General features: G+C 39.5%; 1 protein-coding gene across 1 annotated transcript; it reads right to left on the minus strand.

Annotated features, from left to right (window-relative positions):
* Nucleotides 1-360: 360 nt before the first annotated feature.
* Nucleotides 361-26109, minus strand: MPHOSPH6 (M-phase phosphoprotein 6). Its single transcript, XM_066348716.1, has 5 exons — nt 26017-26109; nt 20160-20272; nt 10020-10110; nt 4482-4576; nt 361-1076 (listed from the first exon to the last, which is right to left on the minus strand). The coding sequence occupies exons 1-5, from the start codon at nt 26065-26067 to the stop codon at nt 944-946; spliced, it is 483 nt and encodes a 160-aa protein (XP_066204813.1). The 5' UTR covers nt 26068-26109; the 3' UTR covers nt 361-943.
* Between the last annotated feature and the right edge of the window lie 191 nt (nt 26110-26300).

The following is a 26300-nucleotide window of genomic DNA, read 5'->3' on the forward strand; positions in this document are numbered from 1 at the left end:
AGAACATTCAGAGAGAGAGGAGACACATACACTTCATTTAGTTTCTGGGAACAAAATGAAATGAAGTCCTAGGTATATATCTCCAGATAGAAAGAGAAACACACACACATACACTAAACTCCATGGGCTTCTGTACTTACTATGTAGAATAAGGTTCATATTAGGAGATGATCTGGTGGATGGTTAAGTTCTACTGAGCTATACTATAAGCAATTGATGATTGGTTTTAACCCACAGAAGTCAATTTCTATAGTTCAATCTAATATAGCACCATATTCTAAATTAGTGGCTGGTTTTTTAAAGCTCCAATACTGAATCAGACTAAAATCATTATTTGAAAGTGTAAGAAAATAGAAAAAGTATATGAAAACAGACGTTTATTGCAGAACATTATTTTTTTATTAATTAAAAGCTTTAAACAAAAAACTGTAATTCCACAAACTGACTGAGTTAGGAGCATGCAAATACTTAGGCTGGTGACCAAGTTTGTCTTTGATGAATTTACATATTATATAATTCACATTACATTTGAGTCCAAAATGTATGAATTGGCTTGACATTATTAATAATTTAAAGTAAAATATAAACATAAGGATAATTTAAACACTGGTATTAATTTATGAGTCAACTTAAGGTCAGTAACTGAAGAGATATATTAAAAGAATCTGGGGTCAGAACTTTTCAGGAAGCAAACATGTACAGGAAGTACCTTTGTAGATTTGAAGATCAAGGGCTACAAACCCACTCCTGATGAATAGCGTTAAGCAAAGGATGTATAACATCCATCACACACCTGTTTCAGAAACAGCACGTTTCCAAAACGATACATATCTCTACAAATAAACATCACAGTATTAACAAGTGTAGAGAAACCAGTGGAATGAGTTCCAGAATACGTTCACTCTCACAAAGTACTCCTGAGCCGTATCTGAAGGCATCCACTTTAGTCCTGGGGCTTTAGGAACATCTTCTTTGCTTTAATTGGTTTTATGTCTCCATTTTCATCTTCATCATAATTGGCACGGTCTCTTTTTTTGGCAAACTTTTTTCCAATTGTCCCCACCAAGGTCTCATATCTGTTAAGATGATAAATAGCACAAGTTTAATTTCAAATAATAAAAAAAGTAGAAATCAAGCCTTGTCAAGAATGCAACAAAGAATGAGAAAAATCAAAACTATGATTAAAATAAGCCACCTGATTGAAAAACTTATGAAATTCTTCCAAAAATAAAAGTCCAGGCCCTGACGGTTATACCAGCGAATTTTATCAAACATTCAAAGAAGACTTGGTTCCTATTCTACTCAAAGTCTTCCAAAAAATTGAAGAAGAAGCAATACTTCCAAACACATTTTATGAGGCCAACATAACCCTCATACCAAAACCAGGCAAGGATGGCACAAAAAAAGAAAACTACAGACCAATATCTCTAATGAATACAGATGCTAAAATACTAAACAAAATACTAGCAAATCGAATACAACAACATATTAAAAAAATAATACATCATGATCAAGTGGGATTCATCCCAGAATCTCAAGGATGGTTCAACATAGGTAAAATGGTTAACGTAATACACCATATCAACAAAACAAAAAACAAAAACCACATGATCTTATCAATAGACGCAGAAAAGGCTTTCGATAAAATACAACACAATTTTATGTTTAAGACTCTCAACAAAATGGGTATAGAAGGAAAATATCTCAACATGATAAAGGCCATATATGATAAACCATCAGCTAACATCATATTAAATGGCACAAAACTGAAGGCTTTTCCCCTTAAATCAGGAACAAGACAGGGTTGTCCACTCTCTCCACTCTTATTTAATGTGGTACTAGAGGTTCTAGCCAGAGCAATCAGACAAGACAAAGAAATAAAAGGCATCCATATAGGAAAAGAAGAAGTAAAGGTATCACTTTTTGCAGATGATATGATCCTATACATCGAAAACCCCAAAGAATCCACAAAAAGACTACTAGAAACAATAAGCCAATACAGTAAGGTCGCAGGATACAAAATTAACATACAGAATATGTTATATTCTGTAGCCTTTCTATATGCCAACAATGAAACAATTGAGAACGAACTCAAAAGAATAATCCCCTTCACGATTGCAACCAAAAAAATAAAATACTTAGGAATAAACATAACAAAGAATGTAAAGGACTTATATAATGAAAACTATAAACCATTGTTAAGGGAAATCGAAAAAGATATAATGAGATGGAAGAATATACCTTGTTCTTGGCTAGGAAGAATAAATATAATCAAGATGGCTATATTACCCAAAGCAATATACAAATTTAATGCAATTCCCATCAAACTTCCAATGACGTTTTTTAAAGAAATAGAGCAAAAAATCATCAGATTTATATGGAACTATAAAAAACCCCGAATAGCCAAAGCAATCCTAAAGAAAAAGAATGAAGCTGGGGGCATTACAATACCTGACTTCAAACTATATTATAGGGCCACGACAATCAAAACAGCATGGTATTGGCAGAAAAATAGACACTCAGGCCAATGGAACAGAATAGAAAGTCCAGAAATAAAACCACATATATATAGTCAAATAATTTTTGATAAAGGGGCCAACAATACACAATGGAGAAAAGAAAGCCTCTTCAATAAATGGTGCTGGGAAAACTGGAAAGCCACATGCAAAAGAATGAAACTGGACTACAGTCTCTCCCCCTGTACAGAAATTAACTCAAAATGGATCAAAGATCTAAACATAAGACCTGAAACAATTAAGTACATAGAAGAAGACATAGGTACTCAACTCATGGACCTGGGTTTTAAAGAGCATTTTATGAATTTGACTCCACAGGCAAGAGAAGTGAAGGCAAAAATTAATGAATGGGACTACATCAGACTAAGAAGTTTTTGCTCAGCAAGAGAAACTGATAACAAAATAAACAGAAAGCCAACTAAATGGGAAATGATATTTTCAAACAACAGCTCAGATAAGGGCCTAATATCCAAAATATACAAAGAACTCATAAAACTCAACAACAAACAAACAACCAATTCAATAAAAAAATGGGAAGAGGATATGAACAGACACACTTCTCCCAGGAAGAAATCCAAATGGCCAACAGATATATGAAAAGATGCTCATCTTCTTTAGCTATTAGAGAAATGCAAATCAAAACTGCAATGAGATACCACCTCACACCTGTTCGATTAGCCATTATAAGCAAGACAGGTAATAGCAAATGTTGGAGAGGCTGTGGAGAAAAAGGAACCCTCATACACTGTTGGTGGGAATGCAAAGTAGTACAACCATTATGGAAGAAAGTATGGTGGTTTCTCAAAAAACTGAAAATGGAACTACCTTATGACCCAGCAATCCCTCTACTGGGTATATACCCCCAAAACTCAGAAACATTGATACGTAAAGACACATGCAGCCCCATGTTTACTGCAGCATTGTTCACAGTGGCCAGGACATGGAAACAACCAAAAATCCCGTCAATAGATGACTGGATAAAGAAGATGTGGCACATATACACTATGGAATACTACTCAGCCATAAGAAATGATGACATCGGAACATTTACAGCAAAATGGTGGGATCTTGATAACATGATACGAAGCGAAATAAGTAAATCAGAAATAACCAGGAACTGCATTATTCCATATGTAGGTGGGACATAAAAGTGAAACTAAGAGACATTGATAAGAGTATGGTGGTTACGGGGGGGGGGGGGGGGGGGGGGGGGGAGGGAGGAATGGGAGAGGGAAAGGGGGAGGGGGAGGGGCACAAAGAGAACAAGATAGAAGGTGACAGAGGACAATCTGACTTTGGGTGGTGGGTATGCAACATAATTGAACGACAAGATAACCTGGACTTGTTATCTTTGAATATATGTATCCTGATTTATTGATGTCACCCCATTAAAAAAATAAAATTAAAAAAAAAAAAAAAAAAGAGACATGGACAAGAGTGTGGTGGTTACGGGGGGGGGGCAGGGGGAGGGAAGGAGGGAGAGGGGGAGGGGGTTGTGGAGGGGCACAAAGAAAACTAGATAGAAGGTGACAGAGGACAATCTGACTTTGGGTGATGGGTATGCAACATAATTGAATGACAAGATAACCTGGACATGTTTTCTTTGAATATATGTACCCTGATTTATTGATGTTACCTCATTAAAATAAAAATTAATTTATGAAAAAAAAAAAAAAAAAAAGAAAAACTTATGAAATTCTTTAAGAATAATAAAATTCTTCTGTTTTTTGTTTTTGTATCATCCTAAGTAAATTAAGATGAATATTTAAAATATGTACTGGAAGCAGCACTAGAAATGAGCCCTCAACTGCCAGCTGTGACAGTACGTACCCACCCCAGGCATGTGACAGAGAGGAGAAACAGTTGTCTTCCTGCTGGGGTAGCCCACGGGATAAGGGGAGTGCACATGTGAGAGCCAGTGGAGACTGGACCCAGATTACAAAGCTGTTTCAAGGGAACAGTTACCTTCTAGCCATTTCTTCATCTGACACATCAAGCTCCACCGTTTCTTCTTCAACTTCTTCTGCTTTGTTCTTAGCATTCATCTGAAGCATTAATTTCTGAAAAATGTACAACACTGGCTATCAGGGCTGAAAAAGGCTTGTGAAAGGCACTGGTGTCAAATGTACTCGAAGGTAGAGAAACAGAAGTCAGAATCTACTGGACTAGCCAAAATTTATAGGGAATTCTCAGTAATACTTTATTCCACAATGTGCTAACACAAGTCAGCTTTGAATTAAAAATAGTAAGATAAATCCCCAGCAGATTAGACTTGTTAATAAATTTAAATTGTATTTTTAGGTCATAAATCTTATTATTAGTTACTTATATCTAAAGCAGACACATTGCCACACCCACGTGTGGCAGATAAAATTCAGGAGGGAGATCTCAGCCTCACAGGTCTCCGCTGAGGAGGGGTCCCAGCCCCACAACAGGTACCCCATTCTAGGGTTCCAAAGCCAGGAGGAGAAGTCCCTATAACGTCTGGCTGTGAAAACCAGTGAAGACTAGCTGAGTGAGACTGGAAGGCTGCTGGAGTCCCAGGTGTTCCTCTTAAAAGACCCTGCAGATGGACTTAGATTCACTTGCTCTGGGCTCCAGCTCTGGGGCAGCAACTTTGAAACAATCCAGGGACATAGAGGGAGGAACTGAACATCTGCTATCAAGGGAGGCTGGAGGGATAGCTTTCTCCCAGAGAGAAGTGCTGGCCAGAGGCCATCTTTCGTTCCTTTGCTGAGCCTTCCTCCCTAAAGATCCAGCAGGCAGGAGCCATATGCGTCTCTATTAACCTGGCTCAAACTGTTGGCCCCACCCCAGTGACTCTAAAACTCCACCCCACCCAACTTGTGGGCCCACCCTAGCAGTTTCCAGTGGCTTTCCCATACAAATGGCCTGTCTTGGCTCATACTGAGGACTTCCCTACAATCTCTCAAACAAGCAGCATCTGGCTTCAATGTATCCTGTACTTCTTGCTAAGTGGCACTAGGTCTGGTACTTGCAGTAGCCACCTTGGTTTGCAGCTTGGCCTTTCCAGGGCTCCTTCAAGCCTGGCACAAGTAGCGGCCATCTGTAGGTTGCTATGCAGCTCATGCTGTGGCCCCAGGCAGCGCAGAGGCAGCTGCTGACCTTGTACCTCCTGGGAGGCCCCAAAGACAGCAAACCTGGTGGGCAGCTTTCAGGCCAAACCAAATTACAACCCAACCACCTTCATGAGCAACACACTTAAGAGACAGACACAGTGGGCACCAGAGACCTGCCAAAGTGAGCCTGGCTTTGTGGAGGTGACCCCTGCACAGCAGATCCTCCACAGTCATCTCGGCCACCCCTCAAAGTTGATCAACCGGGGGGTAAATCCTTCCCATCGCTGTGCTAATAGCAATCAAGGCTCAATTACAACAGGAAGGTGCATAGAGCTCACATTGGGGGTCACAACTACAGTGCCCAGCTTGTGGGACTGGGGAGATCGCACCACTGGCCCTACAGGACACCTATTACACAGGCCACTCTACCCAAACCAGGAGATGTTGCAGCTCTACCTAATACATAGAAACAAACAGAGGAGGCTTCCAAAATGAGAAGACAAAGAAACATGCCCCAAATAAAAGAATAGGACAAAACTCCAGAAAAAGAAACAAACAAAATGGAGTTAAGCAATCTATCAGATGCAGAGTTCTAAACACTGGCTATAAGAATGATCAATAAACTCAGGGGAAGAGTAGATGAACTCAGTGACAACTTCAACACAGAGATAGGAAACATAAAAACACAGAGAGAAAACATAAAAAGGAACCAGTCAGAAATGAAGAAGTAACTGAAATGAAGAACATGTTACAGAGAATCAACAGTAAGTAGATGAAGCAAAGGATCAAATCAACTATTTGAAAGATAAGGAAGCAGAAAATATCCAATCAGAGCATCAAAAAAGAAAAAGAATACAAAAGAATGAGGATAGTATAAAGAGCCTCTGGGACAAGTTCAAGTGTACCAACATTTGTATCACGGGGGTGTCAGTAGAGAAAGAAGGAATTGAAAACCTATTTCAAAAAGATAATGAAAAAACTTTCCTAACCTGATGAAGGAAACAGATATACAAGGCCAGGAAGCACAGAGTCCCAAACAAGATGAGCCCGAAGAGGCCCACACCAACACATTATAATTAAAATGTCAAAGGTTAAAGACAAAGAGAATCTTAAAGCAGCAAGAGAAAATCAGTTAACTAGAGGGGAGCTCCCAAAGGCTGTCAGCTGGTTTCTCAACAGAAACTTTGCTGGCCAGAAGGGACTGACAAGAAATATTCAATGTGATGACAAGCAAGGACCCATCACCAAGATTGCTTTACTCAGCAAAGCTATCATTTAGAATCAAAGTCCATATAAAGAGCTTCCCAGACATGAAAAAGCAAAAGAAGTTCATCACCACTAAATCAGTATTACAAGAAATGTTGAAGGTTCTTAAGAAGAAAAAAAAGATAAAAAATATAAATAATAAAATGGCAATAAATACATAGCTATCAATAATTACATCAAATGCAAATGGATTAAATGCTCCAATCAAAAAATATACTGTGGCTGATTTGATAAGAAAACAAGACCCTTACATATGTTGTGTATAAGAGATTCACTGCAGATTGAAAGACACACACACAAACTAAAAGTAAAGAGATGAGAAAAGATAGTTCATGAAAACGAAAACAAACAAATAAAAAAAGCTGAGGTAGCAATACTTATATCTGACATGATAGACTTGACAACAAAGGCTGTAACAAGGGCCAAAGGATCCTGCAATTCCACTTCTGGGTATTTATCTGAAGAAACTGAAAACATTACATTGCAAAGACATATATAGTTCTATGTTCACTGCAGTATTATTTGCAATAGCTACGATATGGAAGCAACCTAAGTGTCCATATATAGATGAATGGATAAAGAAGTGGTGCACATATACAACAGAATATGACTGAACCATAAAAAACTAAGAGAGTGAAGTCTTGCCATCTGCAAAAAAAATGGGTGGACCTAGGGGTATTGTGCTGAGTAAAATAAGTCAGACAGAGAAATACAAATGCCAGATGATTTCACTTATATGTGGAATCTAAAAAAAAAAACCAAAATAAGCAGGTCAGAAACAGACCCACAGATAATAGAAAACATTTTGACACTTGCCAGATGGAAGAGGGGTTGGGGGATGGGCGAAAAAGTTAAAAGGATCAATTGATAGTTACAGAAGTCATGGACAAGTAAAATATAGCACAGGGAATGTAGCCAATAATATTCTAGTAACTATGTGTTGTGTCAGATGGGTATTAGATTTATCAAGGTGACCACTCTGTAAGTTATACAAATGTCTAATCACCACGGTGGACATCTAAAACTAATATAATGTTGTATTTCAACTGTAATTGAAAATAAAAATTTTTTAAAAATTATGAAAAAATAAAGCAGACACACTGCTAACACACTCTAGTGAGTAGGGGAAGGAAAAAGTAAACATTCAGATTTCCTCCAAACTTCCCATCTTTGAGCCAAATGGAACAAGTACTCTGCTCACAAAAACTAGGGGATATTTTATCACTTCATATTCATTTTGAAATATCCCCTAATTTTTGTGAGCATTATATTATCATCAAGAGCAATTTTAAATGCATTTTATTTGATGCTGGTGGTGGCGGTGGCGGCGGCGGCGGGGGGTCGTGCAGCAAATTGCTGGAAGGAAGAACTGGAAAGCTGGCACTGGTATAATGGGAGGACCTGCCTCACTACCAAACGTGAGGGTGGACAATGCATCCCTCCTGTGCATGTGTCATAGATCTCTCCTCCATCTTTTTTTCTTACATTATTAACCTTTTCTTGATAGTTACCCTCTGACAGATTTTATTTTCACTGTACAGTAACTATCTTTATAACGAAGGTGGAACAAGGAAGAAAAAGCAGATGAGAAAACAATCTCAATTAGCTTTTCCAACTTTTAAAGGACTGAAAAAAAATAATTTTGGGAATACTAGTTCTGTGAAGGCATATACTTGCGTTCCCTGCTGCATTTCTGCCTCAAGAGGGCTGATGCACCACAGGCACAGAATAAATATTTACTGACTAAATAAACTCTGTGCTAGGTGTCACTAGAAACGTACAATATTAAACATGTGTTCTAAATACATCCTGCTTATAAAAAGTAAGTCTCTCAAGTTAGTATCATTCTTTTCATAACCAGGGATATTGAACTTTGCTCACATTTTTATGACAGCAAGTCAAAACAGTTCAAAACTTTTCCCCAGAGAGAACGTGCTCAGTGGTACAGAATGCCAGTGATTAAAGACAAACTTTGGAGTGAATGCCTACCCACAGCCCCAGGCTTTGGGCAGCACACACTCATTATCTTTGTTTTGCTTCTTTTTCCTCCTGTGCTTCCCTGCCCTCTCTCTTTCCCCAATCTAAAGCTTTAAGTAGGCCAAAGCAAGGAAAGCATATATTAAAAACACTTTTAGTGTTGATCTTGCATAAGGTAAATTTAATATCTGAATTATACCCCTTCAAAAAAAGGGGGGGGGAATATTAAACTATAATCTTTCAGTAAACTGGCAATTAATTTGGCTAGCTATAGTTGTCTACAGGCATCCTTAGAGTACTTTCCAATCAGGAAGATTCTGCTCATTAGGGGACCTGGGGCAATGTCTGGAGACATTTTTGGCTGTCATACCTGGGGGGTGTGTGGGGTGTTTATGCATGCAAACACACTACTGGAATTTAGGGGGTAGAGGATAGAGGCCAGGGATGCTGCTAAACATCCTACAATGTACAAGACAGCCCCCACCATGAAGAATGATCTGGTTCAATATGTCAACAGTGCCAGGGCTGACAGACCCTGGCTTTAAATGTTAGTTATAAAACTAAAACTTTGTATCACAGGCCTCCATTTGGTTGGTCAAGTACTTGGTAAGATAGCTTTTAATATACAATCAGAGTTCCCATATTTGTTAAGTGAAGGCCTGTGTGTCTTAACAAACTCAAGGCAAAAAAAAATTCAAATTAACAGTGTAGTTATAAGGTTAATATTTACTTTTCAAGCAAACTTCCCAAAGGATTCTTTTAAAAATCTATTAACAAGCTTGGATCAAAACCTATCCTTTAAAAAGTCAAATTACTCAATTTTTAAGTAAATTTTTTGCACTACAAAAGATATATTTATGGATGCCGGAAAATAATTTTTCATCATAGCATCCTATGAATAAAATCCTGACATTCTTGTAAAAGACCCAAGCTGAAATTCTAACACAGCGGCATTATCAGGGTCTTATACTGCTATGTTAAATTGTCTACTCAATTCTACCATAAAAGTAGACTGCAACACCTGCAATTTCTTTAAATAGCTATGGCAATATTTCAAGACTTGTTATTTTCCATATAATGAGGAGAAATGGTACCTGGTGGGGAAAAAATCTAAACCCAGTTATTAACAGGAAGAATTCAACTGGAAAAATTTAAAATTTGAAGCAATTATATTTAATACCTCAACCTCAGGATTAAATCCTCTGAATGACATTCTTCCATAGAGAAGATCTTCACAGAACAGGAAACTCTGCTCTTCTATTATGAAACTCCTAAACGAGAAAATAAAACTGTATCAGTAGAGTGTCTATTCCTTTAACAAAGCACAGCAAATATAGTCAAGATTTCAAATGAAAAATCAATCTTATAGTTCTCAGTGGAATCAAGTAAAAATACAGTAAGATTTCTAAATTAGGGTTAAAGATAAAACCTGATTAATTTGTCCGGCAAAAGCATGAGGAGACCAGAGCTGTGGGCTAAAGGCACAGTCATTTGTTTCCTTTTCTAGAAAATCATTAAAAATTTTTTATTTTAAAGAAAGAGAAAAGGGGGGAGGGGGAGAGAAGGAGGAAGGGAGAGAGAGAGAGAGAAGGAGAGAGAGAGAAGGAGAGAGAAACATCAATCTGTTGATCCACTTATTTATGCATTCACTGGTTGTTTCTTGTATGTGCCCTGATTGGGGACCAAACTTGCAACCTTGGTGTATTGGGATGATGCCCTAACCAACTGAGCTACCTGGCCAGGGCTTGGAGGCAGTCTTTCTAAACACTACATTTAATTAATATAAGTGTACAATGTAGAGACCTAAAAGTATTTATAATAAAACTGAATCTCTCAAATTTGAAGCAAAATTTCCTTGATGTTTATACTCCCCTCCACCAAGTTCTTATTACAAGAGTCCTGGGCAGCTTTAAGAGTTTATTAGTCAGGCCCTGGCCAGCTGACTCAGTGAATAGAGCATTATCCCAGTGTATTGATGCCCCAGGTGTGATTCCTGGTCAGAGCACACAAGAGAAGCAACCATCTGCTTCTCCCCCCCACCCTCTCCCCCTTCTCTCCCTCTTCCCATCTTGTAGCCAGTGGCTTGACTGGTTTGAGCCTTGGCCCTGGGCGCTGAGGATAGCTTGGTTAGTATCAGCATTATGCTCAGATGCTAAAAATAGCTCAGTTAATTTGAGCATCAGCCCTAGACAGGGGTTGCCAGGTGGATCCCAGTTGGGCACATGCAAGAGTCTGTCTCACTATCTCCCCTCCTCTCACCTAAAACAAAATAAAAAAAAGAGTTTATTAGTCAGAACTCTTAGTTATAAACAATGACTGACCTGGATGACTTAAGCAGAGAAGGAATTATTTTTTATTTTTTTTAATTTTTTTTTATTTATTAATTTTTTTCTGAAGCTGGAAACAGGGAGAGACAGTCAGACAGACTCCCGCATGCGCCCGACTGGGATCCACCAGGCACGCCCACCAGGGGCAACACTCTGCCCACCAGGGGGCGATGCTCTGCCCCTCCGGGGCGTCGCTCTGCCGCGACCAGAGCCACTCTAGCGCCTGGGGCAGAGGCCAAGGAGCCATCCCCAGCGCCCGGGCCATCTTTGCTCCAATGGAGCCTTAGCTGCGGGAGGGGAAGAGAGAGACAGAGAGGAAGGAGGGGGTGGGGGGTGGAGAAGCAAATGGGCACTTCTCCTATGTGCCCTAGCCGGGAATCGAACCCGGATCCCCCGCACGCCAGGCCGACACTCTACCGCTGAGCCAACCGGCCAGGGCACAGAGAAGGAATTATTGTAAGGACACTTGGTATCTCACAGGATCACTGGGAAAGCTGGATGAGCAGAACTAGAAAATGGGCAGATATAAGGGTGGATAGGTGGTTGGTCCAAAACCAAACTCATGCTATAAAACTACCCTCGTAAAAATGACACTGCAGCTGCCAAGAGGGCTAAATATTGGAGACCACAGAGGGCATCAGGCAGGCCACTGTTGTCCTAGAAACAGGATGCAAGTGTGGATGTTCTAGTCTCCAAAAAGAATTCTCCTTCCCCTAATCCTCAGTGAGCACATCTGGCTCTAGTTCTGCTGCCAACCGTAAAATATGCTAGGAAAGCAAATACTTGGCTTTTATGGCTTCTTTGGTGGAAAGCCAGACCTGCTTCTTGTCAAGATTCACTCATTCATTCACTCACTCAGCAAACAATCAAACCAAACTATGTGTAAGTCAGGCAGTTCTAGAAGCCGGGGAGATAGCCACAAATAAGAGAGCCTCTGCTCTCAGGGAGGTTACATTCTAGAGTGGTGCCCAATGATTATTGATTCTATAATCTTCATACAACACCAAGGTGGTTAAATCTTTCACTAACCAGCACAAAATATCGGGTGGACCGGCACCAGTCTGAGGGCCAGTGGTTGAAAAACACTGCCTTAGAGTATGGCTAATAAAACTTACTGTAACACAAGCAGGAATCAAGCTGATCAGTGTGTAAATTAACTGCTTAATGGAACAAATTTCAACCCTTTACTAAATGTAGTCAGTAATATAACATAATGTATCGCACACAACTTAAAATTATTACACATGTAAGGAAGCAGAAAATGTGACCCATTAACAGAAGAAGAAAAACAAGTCAATAGAAAATGAAAGACGACAAAATTAGTAGAGAACTTTAAAATAGCTATTATCAATAGGTTCAAGGATTTAAAGGAAAATATGAATGTAAGGATACAAATAGAGATTGTGAATTAAAAAATAGAAATTATAAAAGATTACCAAATAGAAACTAGAACAGACCCCCCCCCCCACAATATCTGAAGTGAAAGATCAGAATAGTCTGATATCTATTAAATAAAATGAACTCATTATTAAAAAATATTCTCACAGAGAAAACTCCGGCTCTAGATGGCTTTACTGGTAAATTTCATCAAACATTTAAGAAAGAAATTAACAGCAATTTTATACAAACTAAGAAATAAGAAGAGGAGGAACACTTCGTAAGTTATGCTATTGCCCAAACTAAAGGCATTTTAAGAAGTCTATAGTTCTATACCCCCTACAAATGTTGATGTAAAAATCAGTACTAAAATATTAGTAAATTAAAATAAATATATATTACAAATAAATACCAAGTGGGGTTTGTCTCATAAATGTAAGGTTGACATTCAAACATCAATATAATTCCCACATTAACAGAGGAAAGAAATTCGTATCATTACCTCATCAAAAATAATTTCACAAAATTCAATATTATTTATGAAAATCTTCAGTAAACTAAGAAGAGGAAAGAAAATATGCTGATAGAAGGCATCTAAGAAAACATACAGCACTTCTTATTTAATAGTAAACAAGTCAAATGCTTTTCCTCTAAGAACAGAAATTATGTAAGCATATCCACTCTTATCACTGTATTGGAGGGCGTAGCCAATGAAATAAATAAAATAAAAGATTTAACTTTTTTTTTTTGTAGATGACATAATTGCATATGTAACTAATCTTAAGAAATCTCCAGTCTGAGCAGGTGGTGGTACAATAGATCAGTGTTTTTCAACCAGTGTGCCCCGGCACACTAGTGTGCCATGAGACATGGTCAGGTGTGCCATGGGGAAATTAAACATGGGTCCCCAAACTATGGCCCGCATGCCGGATACGGCCCGCTGCCAGCCGCCTCCATCCGAACATAAACATTCCCCTCACAAGCCCTCCAGCTATCAGCGACAGGAAGAGTGGAGGCACAGGGAACGCTCACTGACCAATCACCTTCTAGGATTCATTCCGACCACTAGCGATGAACCAATAGTAGGCCGCCTCTCATCCACACCCAGGAAGGTCCCTGCTTGGTCTGCCGTATACTTGTCATTGTGTGGCCGCGCCAAGTAGTTGAAGCTGCTACTCCTCCCCATGGTCGCTATTTCTAATCCTGGTCAGGACTGGAGCTAAATGTTGCCACCATTAGATGAAGCCTCAGCCTCAGCTGGCTATGTCTATCCTGATGGTGTATATAGATATTTGACCTTTTTCTTTTTAAAAGAGGCCCCCGCAGAGGGTGATATACAATGCATCACAATGTTATCTATATTGTATATGGCCTCCTGAAGGGTCATCTTCTTCAAGAGCTCAAATCTCTACATACACCATCAAAACAGACAGAACCAAGGCTCCTGCACCCAGCTGACCATGGGATTTGAACCCACAACCTCAGGGAGAACTCTAGTATTTATCAGAATCCTTACCTAGAAAGCAAACTTCTCAATCTGACAGTAGAGATGCTCTGAGGACTTATGATGTTATACAAGTACCCAACATTTTCTAAAATTGATTTTGTCCAGTCTCTATATAGAGAGAGTATTTGCCAAATTGATTTGAACCCACAACCTTGATGAAAGCTCCAGTATCTATTAGCGGGACTGTATATATGAGGGGTTACATGGGACTGTATATATGAGGTTACATGGGACTGTATATATGAGGGGATGTTACATGGGGCCGTATATGAGGGGATGTTACATGGGACTGTATATGAGGGGATGTTACGTGGGACTGTATTTATAAGGGGATGTTATGTGGGACTGTATTTATAAGGGGATGTTACGTGGGACTGTATATATGAGGGAGTTATCCTTTTTTATTTAACTTTTTTTTTTAATAAATGTAATTTATTTAAACTTTAAATAAATTCTAACAGTTAGAGTGTTATTTTGGTAGGTGGTGTGCCCCAGGATTTTGTAAATGTAAAAAATGTGCCGCGGCTCAAAAAAGGTTGAAAATCACTGCAATAGATAGTCGACCTGGGATGCTGAGCACCCAGGTTCGAAATCCCAAGGTCGCCGGCTAGACAGTGCTCACCAGCTTGAGCGCGGGGTTGCTGGCTTGAGTCTAAAGGTCACTGGCTTAAAGCACAAAGGTTGCTGGCTTGAGCAAGGGGTCACTAACTTGGCTGGAGCCCCCTGGTCAAGGCACATATAAAAAAGCAATCCATGAACAACTAAAGTGTTACAACTATGAGTTGATGCTTCTCTTCTCTCTCCCTTTCTGTCTGTCCCTCCATCTCTCTCTCTCTCTAAAAAAAAAATCTCCAAAAAATTTTACTAGAGTTAGTGAGTCAATTTAGCACAGTTACAGAATGCAAAGTCAACACATAACCATCAGTTTCTACATACATAAAACAAACCATTTTTGGCAAAAAAGTCACAATAGGATAAAACTCTGTAGAGATCTATTTAATGGTATATATACACAGAATCTCTGCACCAAAAACTATAAAACCACTGTTGAGAGAATTTAAATAATAGCTAAATAAATGGATATATCATGTTTATGGATTGGGAGACAAATTTGTTAAGATACCAATTTTCCCCAAATTGATCTATAGATTCAGTACAATGCCAATCAAAGTCCTACTTTTGGCGGGGCAGAGGATTATGGGGAGAAATTAATAATCTGGTTCTAAATATTTATGTGGGAAAGCAAAGGACACAGGCTAGCAAAATAATCTTGAAAAATAATAAAAGTGGAAAATTTACACTATCTGGTATCAAGACTCATTGCAATCCATAGCAATCAGCCAACAGAATAGCAAAAAATAAAAATGCAACAGACTAAAGTCCAGAAACAGACCTATATTAACACAGCATACTGATTTTTGACTAGAGAATCAAAAAAATTGAGTAAAGACAAGTCTTTTCAGTAAGTGGTGCTGGGACCAACTGTTATCTAAAGAAAAGAAAAAACAAAAACCTGATTTTTTACCACACACCATACACATAAACGCAGAGACAGATCACAGATTAAAATTACAAAAATTCAAGGAGAAAATACAGAGAATATATTTGCAACCTTGTTACAGGCAAAGATTCACTAAACAGGATCCAGAAAAAATTAATTATAAAAAGAAAAAAATTAATGAAACAAAATTAATAAAAACTGTTCATTAAAAGATAGTAAGAAAATAGGCAAGCCACAGAATAGGAGGAAATACTCAAAGTATATGTACCAGGCAAAAAATTTGTATTCAGAATATAAAGAACTCTTATCTGTATAGAAGTATGTAAATTCTACCTTAAAAAGAAAAAACCCGCCCTGGCCGCTTGGCTCAGTGGTAGAGCGTCGGCCTGGCGTGCAGAAGTCCCGGGTTCGATACCCGGCCAGGGCACACAGGAGAAGCGCCCATCTGCTTCTCCACCCCTCCCCCTCTCCTTCCTCTCTGTCTCTCTCTTCCCCTCCAGCAGCCGAGGCTCCATTGGAGCAAAGATGGCCGGGGCGCTGGGGATGGCTCCTCGGCCTCTGTCCCAGGCGCTAGAGTGGCTCTGGTCGCAACAGAGTGACGCCCCGGAGGGGCAGAGCATCGCCCCCTGGTGGGCAGAGCGTCGCCCCCTGGTGGGAGTGCCAGGTGGATCCCGGTGGGGCGCATGTGGGAGTCTGTCTGACTGTCTCTCCCCGTTTCCGGCTTCAGAAAAATACAGGAAAAAAAAAAAAAAAGAAAAAACCCTTTGCAAACAGTGAATTCTAGTTAAGTGATAAAAATACTGATGTCTGCTACTTACTATGAAATACATAAAAAATAAAATGGGTTGACAGTAGAGAGCGGAAAAATATGTGATACAAAATGTTAGAAAACAGGACAAAACCACCTCTTTTTAAGAAAAATAAGAAAGATTTGAACAGGACTTCACAAAGGTAGATATGGAAATGGCCAATAAACACATAAGCGTTCTTTAACATTATTAGTCACCAGGAAAACGCAAATTAAAAACCATGAGATACCACTAGAATGCTAAAATAGGTAAAATTAAAAAGCTAACACCAAACATTGGCAGGGTGTGGGACAACTAGAACTCTAATACTACCTTAGTGAGAGTGTAAAATGGCACAATCACTTTGGAGACTGACCTGAAAGCTTCTCCTACGTGGAATATATGCCAACCTTGTGATCCAGCAATTTCACCTTTATCCCCCAAAGACATGAAAACAGAATTCTATCCAATTCATCCAAATTCTTTTTATCTAAAGATTTTTGTCTTTGGTTGTTTTATGACGTGTTGTCTGGATAGGTCTTAGATAGGGTGACATTTAAGCAAAGTTCAGAAGACAGTAAAGAACAAGATATGAGGACACCTGGGGAAAAAAATCCCTAAAGAACTAGTTAAAAGTAACTGTCCTGAGAGGAATGTAAGTGGCTTGCCTGAGAACAGTAAGGAGGCCCCTAAGACTTGAAAGGAGTGAGAGAAGGTAAAAATGGTAGAAGGTCAAAGTTTTTTCCTTGATAACACTAAGATGTTATTTGTCTTTTTCACTATGTTGACATTTACACAGTATGTGCAAAAGCAATTATGGGTAAAGCCACATCTTATTATAAATGAAAGTAGTGATACCAGACTGTACCAGCAGTCATTATATATTGCTCATTGCTAGCTTTTACAGTTAAAAAAAAAAGCCAATAATTATGTAGTAGATGAAGCATTAAAAATTTATTATTACTGATCTCAGCCTTTGATTACACATTTATAAAATATCCTCTACAAAAATGGGAAGCATATATAAGTATGACTGTCTTGAGAAAATACACTGTGTGACTGAGCTGTAAGTTGAACTAGCTACTTTTTTCTTGGTATAGTATAGCTATGGTTATTCAGGCTTGGGCACTTAGCAGACATTTTCTTGAAAATGAATAAAGTAAATTTGTCATCTCAAGGGAAATAACTGACAATACTTCTTGCCCATAACAAAACTCAAGCTTTCAAGCAAAAATTAGAATTTTGAATAGATTGCATATGTCATTTCGGGTTTGACAGCTTCCCAATACTTAAAAACCTTTCTCTGAAACCCACAGTGATATTAATTAATGTGATTTTTGATACTGTACAATGAAATGAGTTATTTGGAAAATCTATATAACTCATTAAACTAATATATTCCAAATGAGAAATGCATGTTACAAAATTATGCATTGGCAAAAGATCTATTAAAAATGTAAGATAGATCAATGTTTCTAAAAGATTCAAAGATGTTTTCAGATTCCACATTAAAAGTTAACTTTTAAGAAACTACTACTTTTTGAGTTTTGGAGTAGTATCAAAGAATTATCTAAAAAAGGTATTACAACACCCCTCCATGTGGACTTTTTTTTATGTACTTCAACCAAAACTACATACTCCAACAGGCTGAATGCAGGAATTAAAATAATATGCTGTCTTCTATTATGCCAGACAAAGAGATTTGCAAAAATATAAAACAATGTCACTCTTCTATTATGCCAGACAAAGAGATTTGCAAAAATGTAAAACAATGTCACTCTTCTAGCTAATATTTTTTATCTTGGTAAAGTTATTTTTCATGCAAAATCTATTACTTATGCTAACATGTAATACATCTGTTTCTTAGATGAATAGTTTAAAAAGATGTTTTACAAAGAAAGTCTTTATAGCTTCTAAATAATTTTTAAATATGTTCATGATCCTTGAACTGAAAACTTGGGAATCACTGTTCTTTTTAATTTTTCCAATGATTTGAGGGGGTGGAAGAGCCTGGGGGTGAGGGGGGTCGATATTGGGGGGGTTAAGAAAGAAAGAGATAGAAAGGCAGAGGGAGAGAAGGAGGGGGAGACAGGCATCAACTTATTCCACATAGTCGTTCCATTTAGTTGTACACTCATTGGTTGCTTCTCATAAGTGCCCTGACTGGGGATCGAACCTGTAACCTCAGCACCCTGGGATGATGCTCTATCCACTGTGCAACCCAGCCAGGGCCAGAGAACCACTGCTCTTTAGGTTCCTCTCTCACTGGCCCTCTAGTCCTGGTGCACTTCATTTCCTGCGACATCACCTCTCCGTGAGGGAATCTAAATTCAGGCACACATTCCCCTGACCCTGGACTTCCAGCTTCTAAAACTATGAGAAATAAATTTCTGTGTGTATAAGCTATCCAGTCTGTGGTATTTTGTTATAGTAGCTCAAACAGACTGAGTCATTTATCTTTGAGGAAAGAAATTTAAAGGTTATTTTTCTGGGAATAATAGACTGTGTTGGGGGAGGAGGATACTAAAAACAAGATGGAAATCGTCCAGCCCTTCAATAAAAGTAAGTAACAAGATATCTGGGATACTTTATGCAGGTTTAGTTAAGGCATAAGATTAAATTATAGCTTACTAGTAATGGTCCTTTACTACACCCCCTGCTTCCAAATCCACACCATCTCTGGCATTACCTTCCTAGTCCTCATTAACATTTTCCTTCCTCTGAGAAGCAATAAAAAGAAAAGCAAGCACACAGAGAAACAAAAAGAGAAAACAAAGTACCTTCCTCCCATCCCTTCTATAGGGACATGCATACTTCCTATCTTTAGAGAAGATAGGTATCTAACCTTTCAAAAAAGATCCAGAGAGGATCAGCCAAATGAACAAGGGAGTATAACATGTTAAAAACAAAAAATAAATTAGAAGGTACAGAAAGAAAAAACATAAATATGCCTGAAGATAATAAGCAGCATCTTCAGCCCTTTGACAAAGTTTAAGTAAAACTACCATAGCACACAGCTTATAAGGTAAGCAAAGCATCAAAGAGAAATAAGTACCTTTCAGAAGAATTTAGATAAATTACTGAATGATGTGAATCCATCACTCTTTTATTCAAAATTATTTAACAAGCACCAAACAAGCTTACAGCGAGGAGAAATGGTCCAGTGTGCTATTTCAGCTTTAGCAATGACTAGCTGGGTGATTCTGAGCAAGTTATTTTCTCTTAATCTTTAGTTTCAACTATAAAATGGATAAAATAGAGTAGCCAGCTCACAAGTTTCCTAAAAGAATTAAATAATTAAGAGATGTAAGTGATTTCCTAGTTCCTAGCACCCGCTATAGACTCAATAAATGTTAAGATGATTGGTATCAATAGTTAAAAAAAAAAAAAAGAAACAAACAAAAGATCCCTTGACCCGCCTTTAAGCAGCTCAGTCTAATGTAGAATTCTGTTAAACTGAAACACAACTGGAGAGCCCTGAAGTTCACATCCAATCTTTGGAACTTAGTATTTAGAAAGTACATTACAGATTCTCATAAAAGGTTCCCAGTTCTTACCAGATATGTGGGATAGATTCCTTTATGCTATGCAAAAAAAAAAACAATGTTAAAAATCACAGCCAAAGGCCAGTAAAAATGTATAAATTCAAGTAGACCTCTTATAGGTTTAATAATTTAGAAAACTATTTGTAAGGCTAATCCAAGAAATGGAATAGAAGCTATTTCATGGGCTTTATGTCACTGGAATAATGAGTTACATTTACAAGGATTTTGTCCTGAATGCCCAAAATGTCATTAATATAATCTCTAACAAAACTTACTCTTTTTCTTTAAGTTCTGGCAAATCCAAGTACCAGTGCTCTTCACTAATGATTTTCTTTTCTTCCTCTTCCAGTTGTTTCTTGGTTTCCGAGTCTAGTCCCCTTTGCATGAACTGTCAAAACAAAACACTATCAGCGTTAGCAACTAATTTTTCCAACTTAAAGTAACTCAAACAACTTTATACTTTCACTTGCTCTTCCCCATTTCTCCAGTAATCCCTTCTCATGATTGAGGACTCTAAAACTGTAGACCAGGGGTCGGGCACCTATGGCTCGAGAGCCAGATGTGGCTCTTTTGATGGCTGCATCTGGCTCGCAGACAAATCTTTAATAAAACAAATAATAACGTTAAAAATATAAAACATTCTCATGTATTACAATCCATTCATTTCCTACCACTCATGTTCATGGTTGCGGGTGGCTGGAGCCAATCATAGCTGTCCTCAGGGACAACACCAAATTTTTATTGGATAATGTGTAACATACACGGGTTGTTGTATGGCTCTCACTGAATTACATTCTAAAATATGTGGCATTCATGGCTCTCTCAGCCAAAAAGGTTCCCGACCCCTGTTGTAGACAGAAGCAAAGCTACATCTGTAAGCTTGTTTTTCACTTGTATTTATCCTCTGAAATGCAGATCAACTCGACAGCTGCTCTTTATTCAAAAATTTGCAGAAGCTAAACTCAAAATAGGCCAGTAGAGAAAATAGCAGTCCTGTTGCTAGTCTCTCCCTAGCACAAACAATAGCTCTACTTCCAGGGGACAAACAAACTAAGAAGTTAATCACAGTAAAATGATAAAGTTTCAATACAGGAAAAAATAAACCACCCAGCTATTAGGTCTAGGATTCCACTGGTTTCCATTTACTCCTATTTCTTGCCCTTATCCAGGCTCCATATTGCTTTTCCTTCCATTCCAGCTCTTCCAGAAACATTTTTAGTCATCACCAATGACTACTAACTGAAATGACTTAAAAAACATTCACACATAAAACACAGGGATAACAGCAAGTTCTGACGAGGAGGTAAGGAAACTGGATTTCTTCTGTGGAAAGCAGCATAGTTTACCCAGCTAAACATGAACTTACCATATAACCCAGCAATTGTCCTCTGGAGCATTTATCCCAGAGAAATAAAAACTTACATTTACTCAAAAACTTATACATGAATAATCACAACAGCTCTATTTGTATGAGCCCAAAACAGGAAACAACCAAAATACTCTTCAACAGATGAGTAATTAAAAGAAACTATAGTACATCCACAGCAATGGGACACTATTCAGCAAAAAAAGGAACTATTCATATACTCAACAATTTAAATGGATCTCAAGTGAATTATGCTAAGGGAAAAAAGCCAATTTTAAAGGTTATATATTATATGATTCCATTTATATAACATCCTTGAAATAACAAAATTATAAAAATGAATGACAGATTAGCGGCTGCCGGGGTTACAGGGATGACACAAGGGAATAGGTGTTGCTACAATGGGGTACATAGTGGGAACCTTGTGGTGATGGAACAGCTTTTTATCTTAGTGGTAGTTATGTTTGTATTGTGATGGTAGTTAGCTAAATCAACACACAATAAGTTTTATAAAACAATCACACACTCATAAACACACAAAAAGAGTGCAAGTAAAATGGTAAAATCTGGGTAAGCTCTGTCCATTTCCTGGCTTTGCACTGTTTGTTTGTCTGTCCTTATCCTTTACCTGGGCCTAGATCCTCATCACAGGAAGAACTGGCAGTTCCTGGAAAGCATGCCCTGTACCTCCCAGTCCTTTACCTGGGCCTAGATCCTCATCACAGGAAAGAACTGGCAGTTCCTGGAAAGCATGCCCTGTACCTCCTAGTCCTTTACCTGGGCCTAGATCCTCATCACAGGAAAGAACTGGCAGTTCCTGGAAAGCATGCCCTGTACCTCCCAGTCCTTTACCTGGGCCTAGATCCTCATCACAGGAAAGAACTGGCAGTTCCTGGAAAGCATGCCCTGTACCTCCCAGTCCTTTACCTGGGCCTAGATCCTCATCACAGGCAAGAACTGGCAGTTCCAGGAAAGCGTGCCCTGTACCTCCCAGTCCTTTACCTGGGCCTAGATCCTCATCACAGGAAAGAACTGGCAGTTCCTGGAAAGCATGCCCTGTACCTCCCAGTCCTTTACCTGGGCCTAGATCCTCATCACAGGAAAGAACTGGCAGTTCCAGGAAAGCATGCCCTGTACCTCCCAGTCCTTTACCTGGGCCTAGATCCTCATCACAGGAAAGAACTGGCAGTTCCTGGAAAGCATGCCCTGTACCTCCCAGTCCTTTACCTGGGCCTAGATCCTCATCACAGGAAAGAACTGGCAGTTCCTGGAAAGCATGCCCTGTACCTCCCAGTCCTTCTGCCTGCTTTTCAACATTATGATTCCATTTTCTGCCTAACAAAATATTCACTCGTGAAGGAAGGCCCTGAGCACGTGTCCTTTGATGAATCTTCCTTGCTTCTACAACAGCTTTATAAACACTGGCTAATTGTCCATTATGCTTTTTCTGTCTCCCAAATGAGTAAGATTATGGATGTAGACCATGTTCCTTGTTCATTTTGTATTACTTGTGCTTAGGCTGCATCCGGTACACAAAAGAGAGTTAACAGTTCTCTCTAAATGTAACTGATTCTATACTTGTCTTACTTTTCCAGATTTCCTTTCTTGGGTGGTTCTCTTTAAACCTAGATGTCTTATTTCATTACTCATATTCATGCTAAAACTCACCAATCCTGTCCAACTGCCCTTTTTTTTTTTTTAATTGAGAGGAGGGTAGGCAGAGACAGACTCTGCAGAGGCCCTGACCAGGATCCATCCAGCAAGCACACTAGGCAGCAATGCTCTGCCCATCTGGGACTCTTGCTCTGTTGCAACCAGAGCCATATTTTAATGCCTGAGGCAGAGGCCATGGAGTCCTCCTCAGTGCCCAGAGCCAACTCGCTCTAATAGAGTCATGGCTGCAGGAGGGGAGGAGGAGAGAGAGAAAGAGAGAGAAGCAAGAGGGGGAGGGGTGGAGAAGCAGATAGGTGTCTCTCTTGTGTGCCCTGACCAGGAATTGAACCAAGAACATCTACATGCCAGGCCGATGCTCTACCACTGAGTCAACTGGCCAGGGCCTTACCACCTATTTTTAAGTAGATATTCTTCATATACACATCTACTGATACTGACAGCACACACACACACACACACACACCTCTATACATATGGAAAGGACAGAAAACCCTCTGACTATGAATGAAGCAACTCCAGATTTAGGTAGCAGTTTGATTCTTCTGACTCCACAGCATCTATAAACATACTCTAAAGCTAGTGAGTTCGTTTTACTCACAACTGAGGGGCTAGAGTAGATATCACAAAACATAGTCCTTAGGTTAGACCAGGGGTCCCCAAACTTTTTACACAGGGGGCCAGTTCACTGTCCCTCAGACCGTTGGAGGGCCGGGCTATAAAAAAAAACTATGGAAAAATCCCTATGCACACTGCACATATCTTATTTTAAAGTAAAAAACCAAAACGGGAACAAATACAATATTTAAAATAAAGAACAAGTAAATTTAAATCAACAAACTGACCAGTATTTCAATGGGAACTAGGCTCCTCTCACTGACCACCAATGAAAGAGATGCCCCTTCCAGAAGTGCGGTGGAGGCCGGATAAATGGCCTCAGGGGGCCGCATGTGGCCCGTGGGCCGTAGTTTGGGGACTCCTGGGTTAGACTTTTGTTGTAAATAAAGTGTTACTGGAACAAAGCCATGTTCATTTGATTCTGAGGTACAATGGCCCACAAACCTCAAGTATTTATTCCTTAACAGAAAAAAGTTCAACTCCTGTCTTAAGAGTCCAAAAGAGCAAAAATCACAAATAAGCACCCTTTCTACAATTCCATCATACCCACAGCCTTCCCACCTATATCTTCTTTCACTTTCTATTTCCCACCAGGATCAACCTCCAGCCCCTAACAGCTGAGCCAAGTCAGAGGCCTTCAAGTACACTGGAAAACAAACGAGTCAAGAGTAATTCCTCAACCCTGTCATTCCTGTTCTATACTTAGCTCTAGCTGAACAGCTAGCTACACTGGATACAACCTCAGGCAGCTGCTCCATTCCTTCTCATAAGACACTCCACTCTATCTGTATGTACTGTGTCTCCTGCTATCCTGACAAGTTCTTTCTTATCAATAATAGAAGTTGTTACTCAGAGAACCTGGGTATTTTTGTCTCTCTCCTTTGCTTCCAATATCTAGTTGAGTTTCTCTTAATCATTCAAGTAAGGGATAAATAAAATTTTAAAGTTAGTTTCTTCATTCCTAACTCCCAGATCAGATATTCAGTCTGTGTTTTAATCACCCAGCACATCATTTGACTTATTCCAAGAGTTAAACTGCTAAAATCTTTTCAGTGCCTTTTTGTCTATCTACTCCATTTCTTTGAAATCTACATAAGGCAAGAGAAAACTGTTCAGTAAAGATTCAAAATTTGCTAATATGCATGAAAGAAGTATTTCAGAAACTATAAATTATGCTATGATTTTCCCTCCATTTTCACTCACCCTGTTCATCCCCCTTTACACCCTAGCTCTACTCAACTCACAATTTGCACATGAAATATTTACTCTTTACAGCCTGCTTCTTCTTCCTGGAAATTCCACAACTCTCTAAACAGGACATCTAACAGTTTACATCTTTTAAGTGTTCAGTAACTAGTAGTAATTAAGAGCAATGGGGCTTTGGAGTGAGACTGTCTGAATCTGAGTCTTGTCCACACTGCTTTTTAGCAGTAACTTTGGGCAAGCTACTTACTTCTCTGTTTCAGTTGCCTTGAATGTAGAGAAGGATAATAACTGTACCCACCTCAAGGAGTTACGTGGATTTCTTGGGTTGATATATGCAAAACACGTGTAACAGTGTCTGGCACACAGCAAGAATTACACATGTTTGCTATTATTACCATCATTTAAGGTTTAAGAATTGGTTGTTTCCCCCTTTTTTTTAATTCTTGTATTCATTTCAACTACTCTTGTCTTTTTTCCATTTTGATATTGGTTAAACTTGAAATATAAAAATCAATTTTGCCTGACATAACTCACTTTCACCTCAACTGTTGTAGTGCCATCCGCACCACCACTGCAAGACTCGCCCAGATCATCGGAGCTTCTGGATGGTCTGACTGCACTTTTGTCCCCTGTTGGGTCTTACTTTCACCAAATATTCTCCACAGGACACAGTGAGAGGCACAGCTTATGATACTGTTCCCCGTGCTCAACAGCTTCCCAATACTCACAAAAGAAAGAAAAAAATCCTAAATCAGCCCTAAGATTCCCTGCTGTGACCTGTCTACTTTTTCAGGCCCATTTCTTGCTACTTACCTTCCAGACATACTGAATTATTTTTGGTTCTTCAAACTCATCGTGGATTTTTTTTTTTTTCTCTCAGACTTCTGAACTCGCTCTTTCCCTCAGTTTGGGTTGCTATGCCTCTACCTCCCATCTCCCCTCAGTCTCTACTTAGGAACCACTTCCCGCAGAAGCCCAAGTTCCCGGGGATCCCGGCGCTTCTGGCATCACCGCACTTAGTACGCTGCATCCTAACTGCTTGTTTACGTATCTGTCTCGCCTATTTGATCGCGTCGCGGGCTTTAAGAGAGAATACGACGGATTTCTAATTCAGTTCCCAGTACCTAACGCAGAGCAGGCGCTAGGTGAATGAATGAATGCGACAGCTGGAGCCCCTCTGGGGCCTCCGTACGCCCGTTACCTCGGTCTCAGCCGGGCCAGGAAGACCGGGTAGCCCTGCCCTCCCATCATGGTTCCCCCGCACCCCGCACCTTCATGCGCAGCAGGTTCTTGGACAATTTAGACTTGCGCTCGGCCGCCATGATAGCTCCCGCCCGGTACCGCGTTCCAGTAGGGCCCCACCGCGCGTGCGCACTGCTACGTACGCAGCGGCGTCTTCTTACGTGGCGCGCGTCTCCCAGCCCCGTGGCCCCGCCCCTGTCTCTCGTGCTGGAACGCTCCCCGACCTTCACGCGTCGCACCGTAGAGCGATTACCTTCCCAAGAAGCTCAGGGTAAGGGCACGAGTGCCCACGCAGGGATGAGCTACTTTAACA

Source organism: Saccopteryx leptura, chromosome 9, assembly GCF_036850995.1.
Source record: "Saccopteryx leptura isolate mSacLep1 chromosome 9, mSacLep1_pri_phased_curated, whole genome shotgun sequence".
NCBI classification, from domain to species: Eukaryota; Metazoa; Chordata; class Mammalia; order Chiroptera; family Emballonuridae; genus Saccopteryx; species Saccopteryx leptura.

Excerpts from the sequence above, each read along its gene's own strand:
- MPHOSPH6 (XM_066348716.1), bottom strand. The coding sequence starts at position 26,067 with ATGGCGGCCGAGCGCAAGTCTAAATTGTCCAAGAACCTGCTGCGCATG. Across the intron at positions 20,273-26,016 it reads AGAACCTGCTGCGCATGAAG|TTCATGCAAAGGGGACTAGA; the intron begins GTGCGGGGTGCG and ends TTGTTTTGACAG. Across the intron at positions 4,577-10,019 it reads GATTTAATCCTGAGGTTGAG|AAATTAATGCTTCAGATGAA; the intron begins GTATTAAATATA and ends TACATTTTTCAG.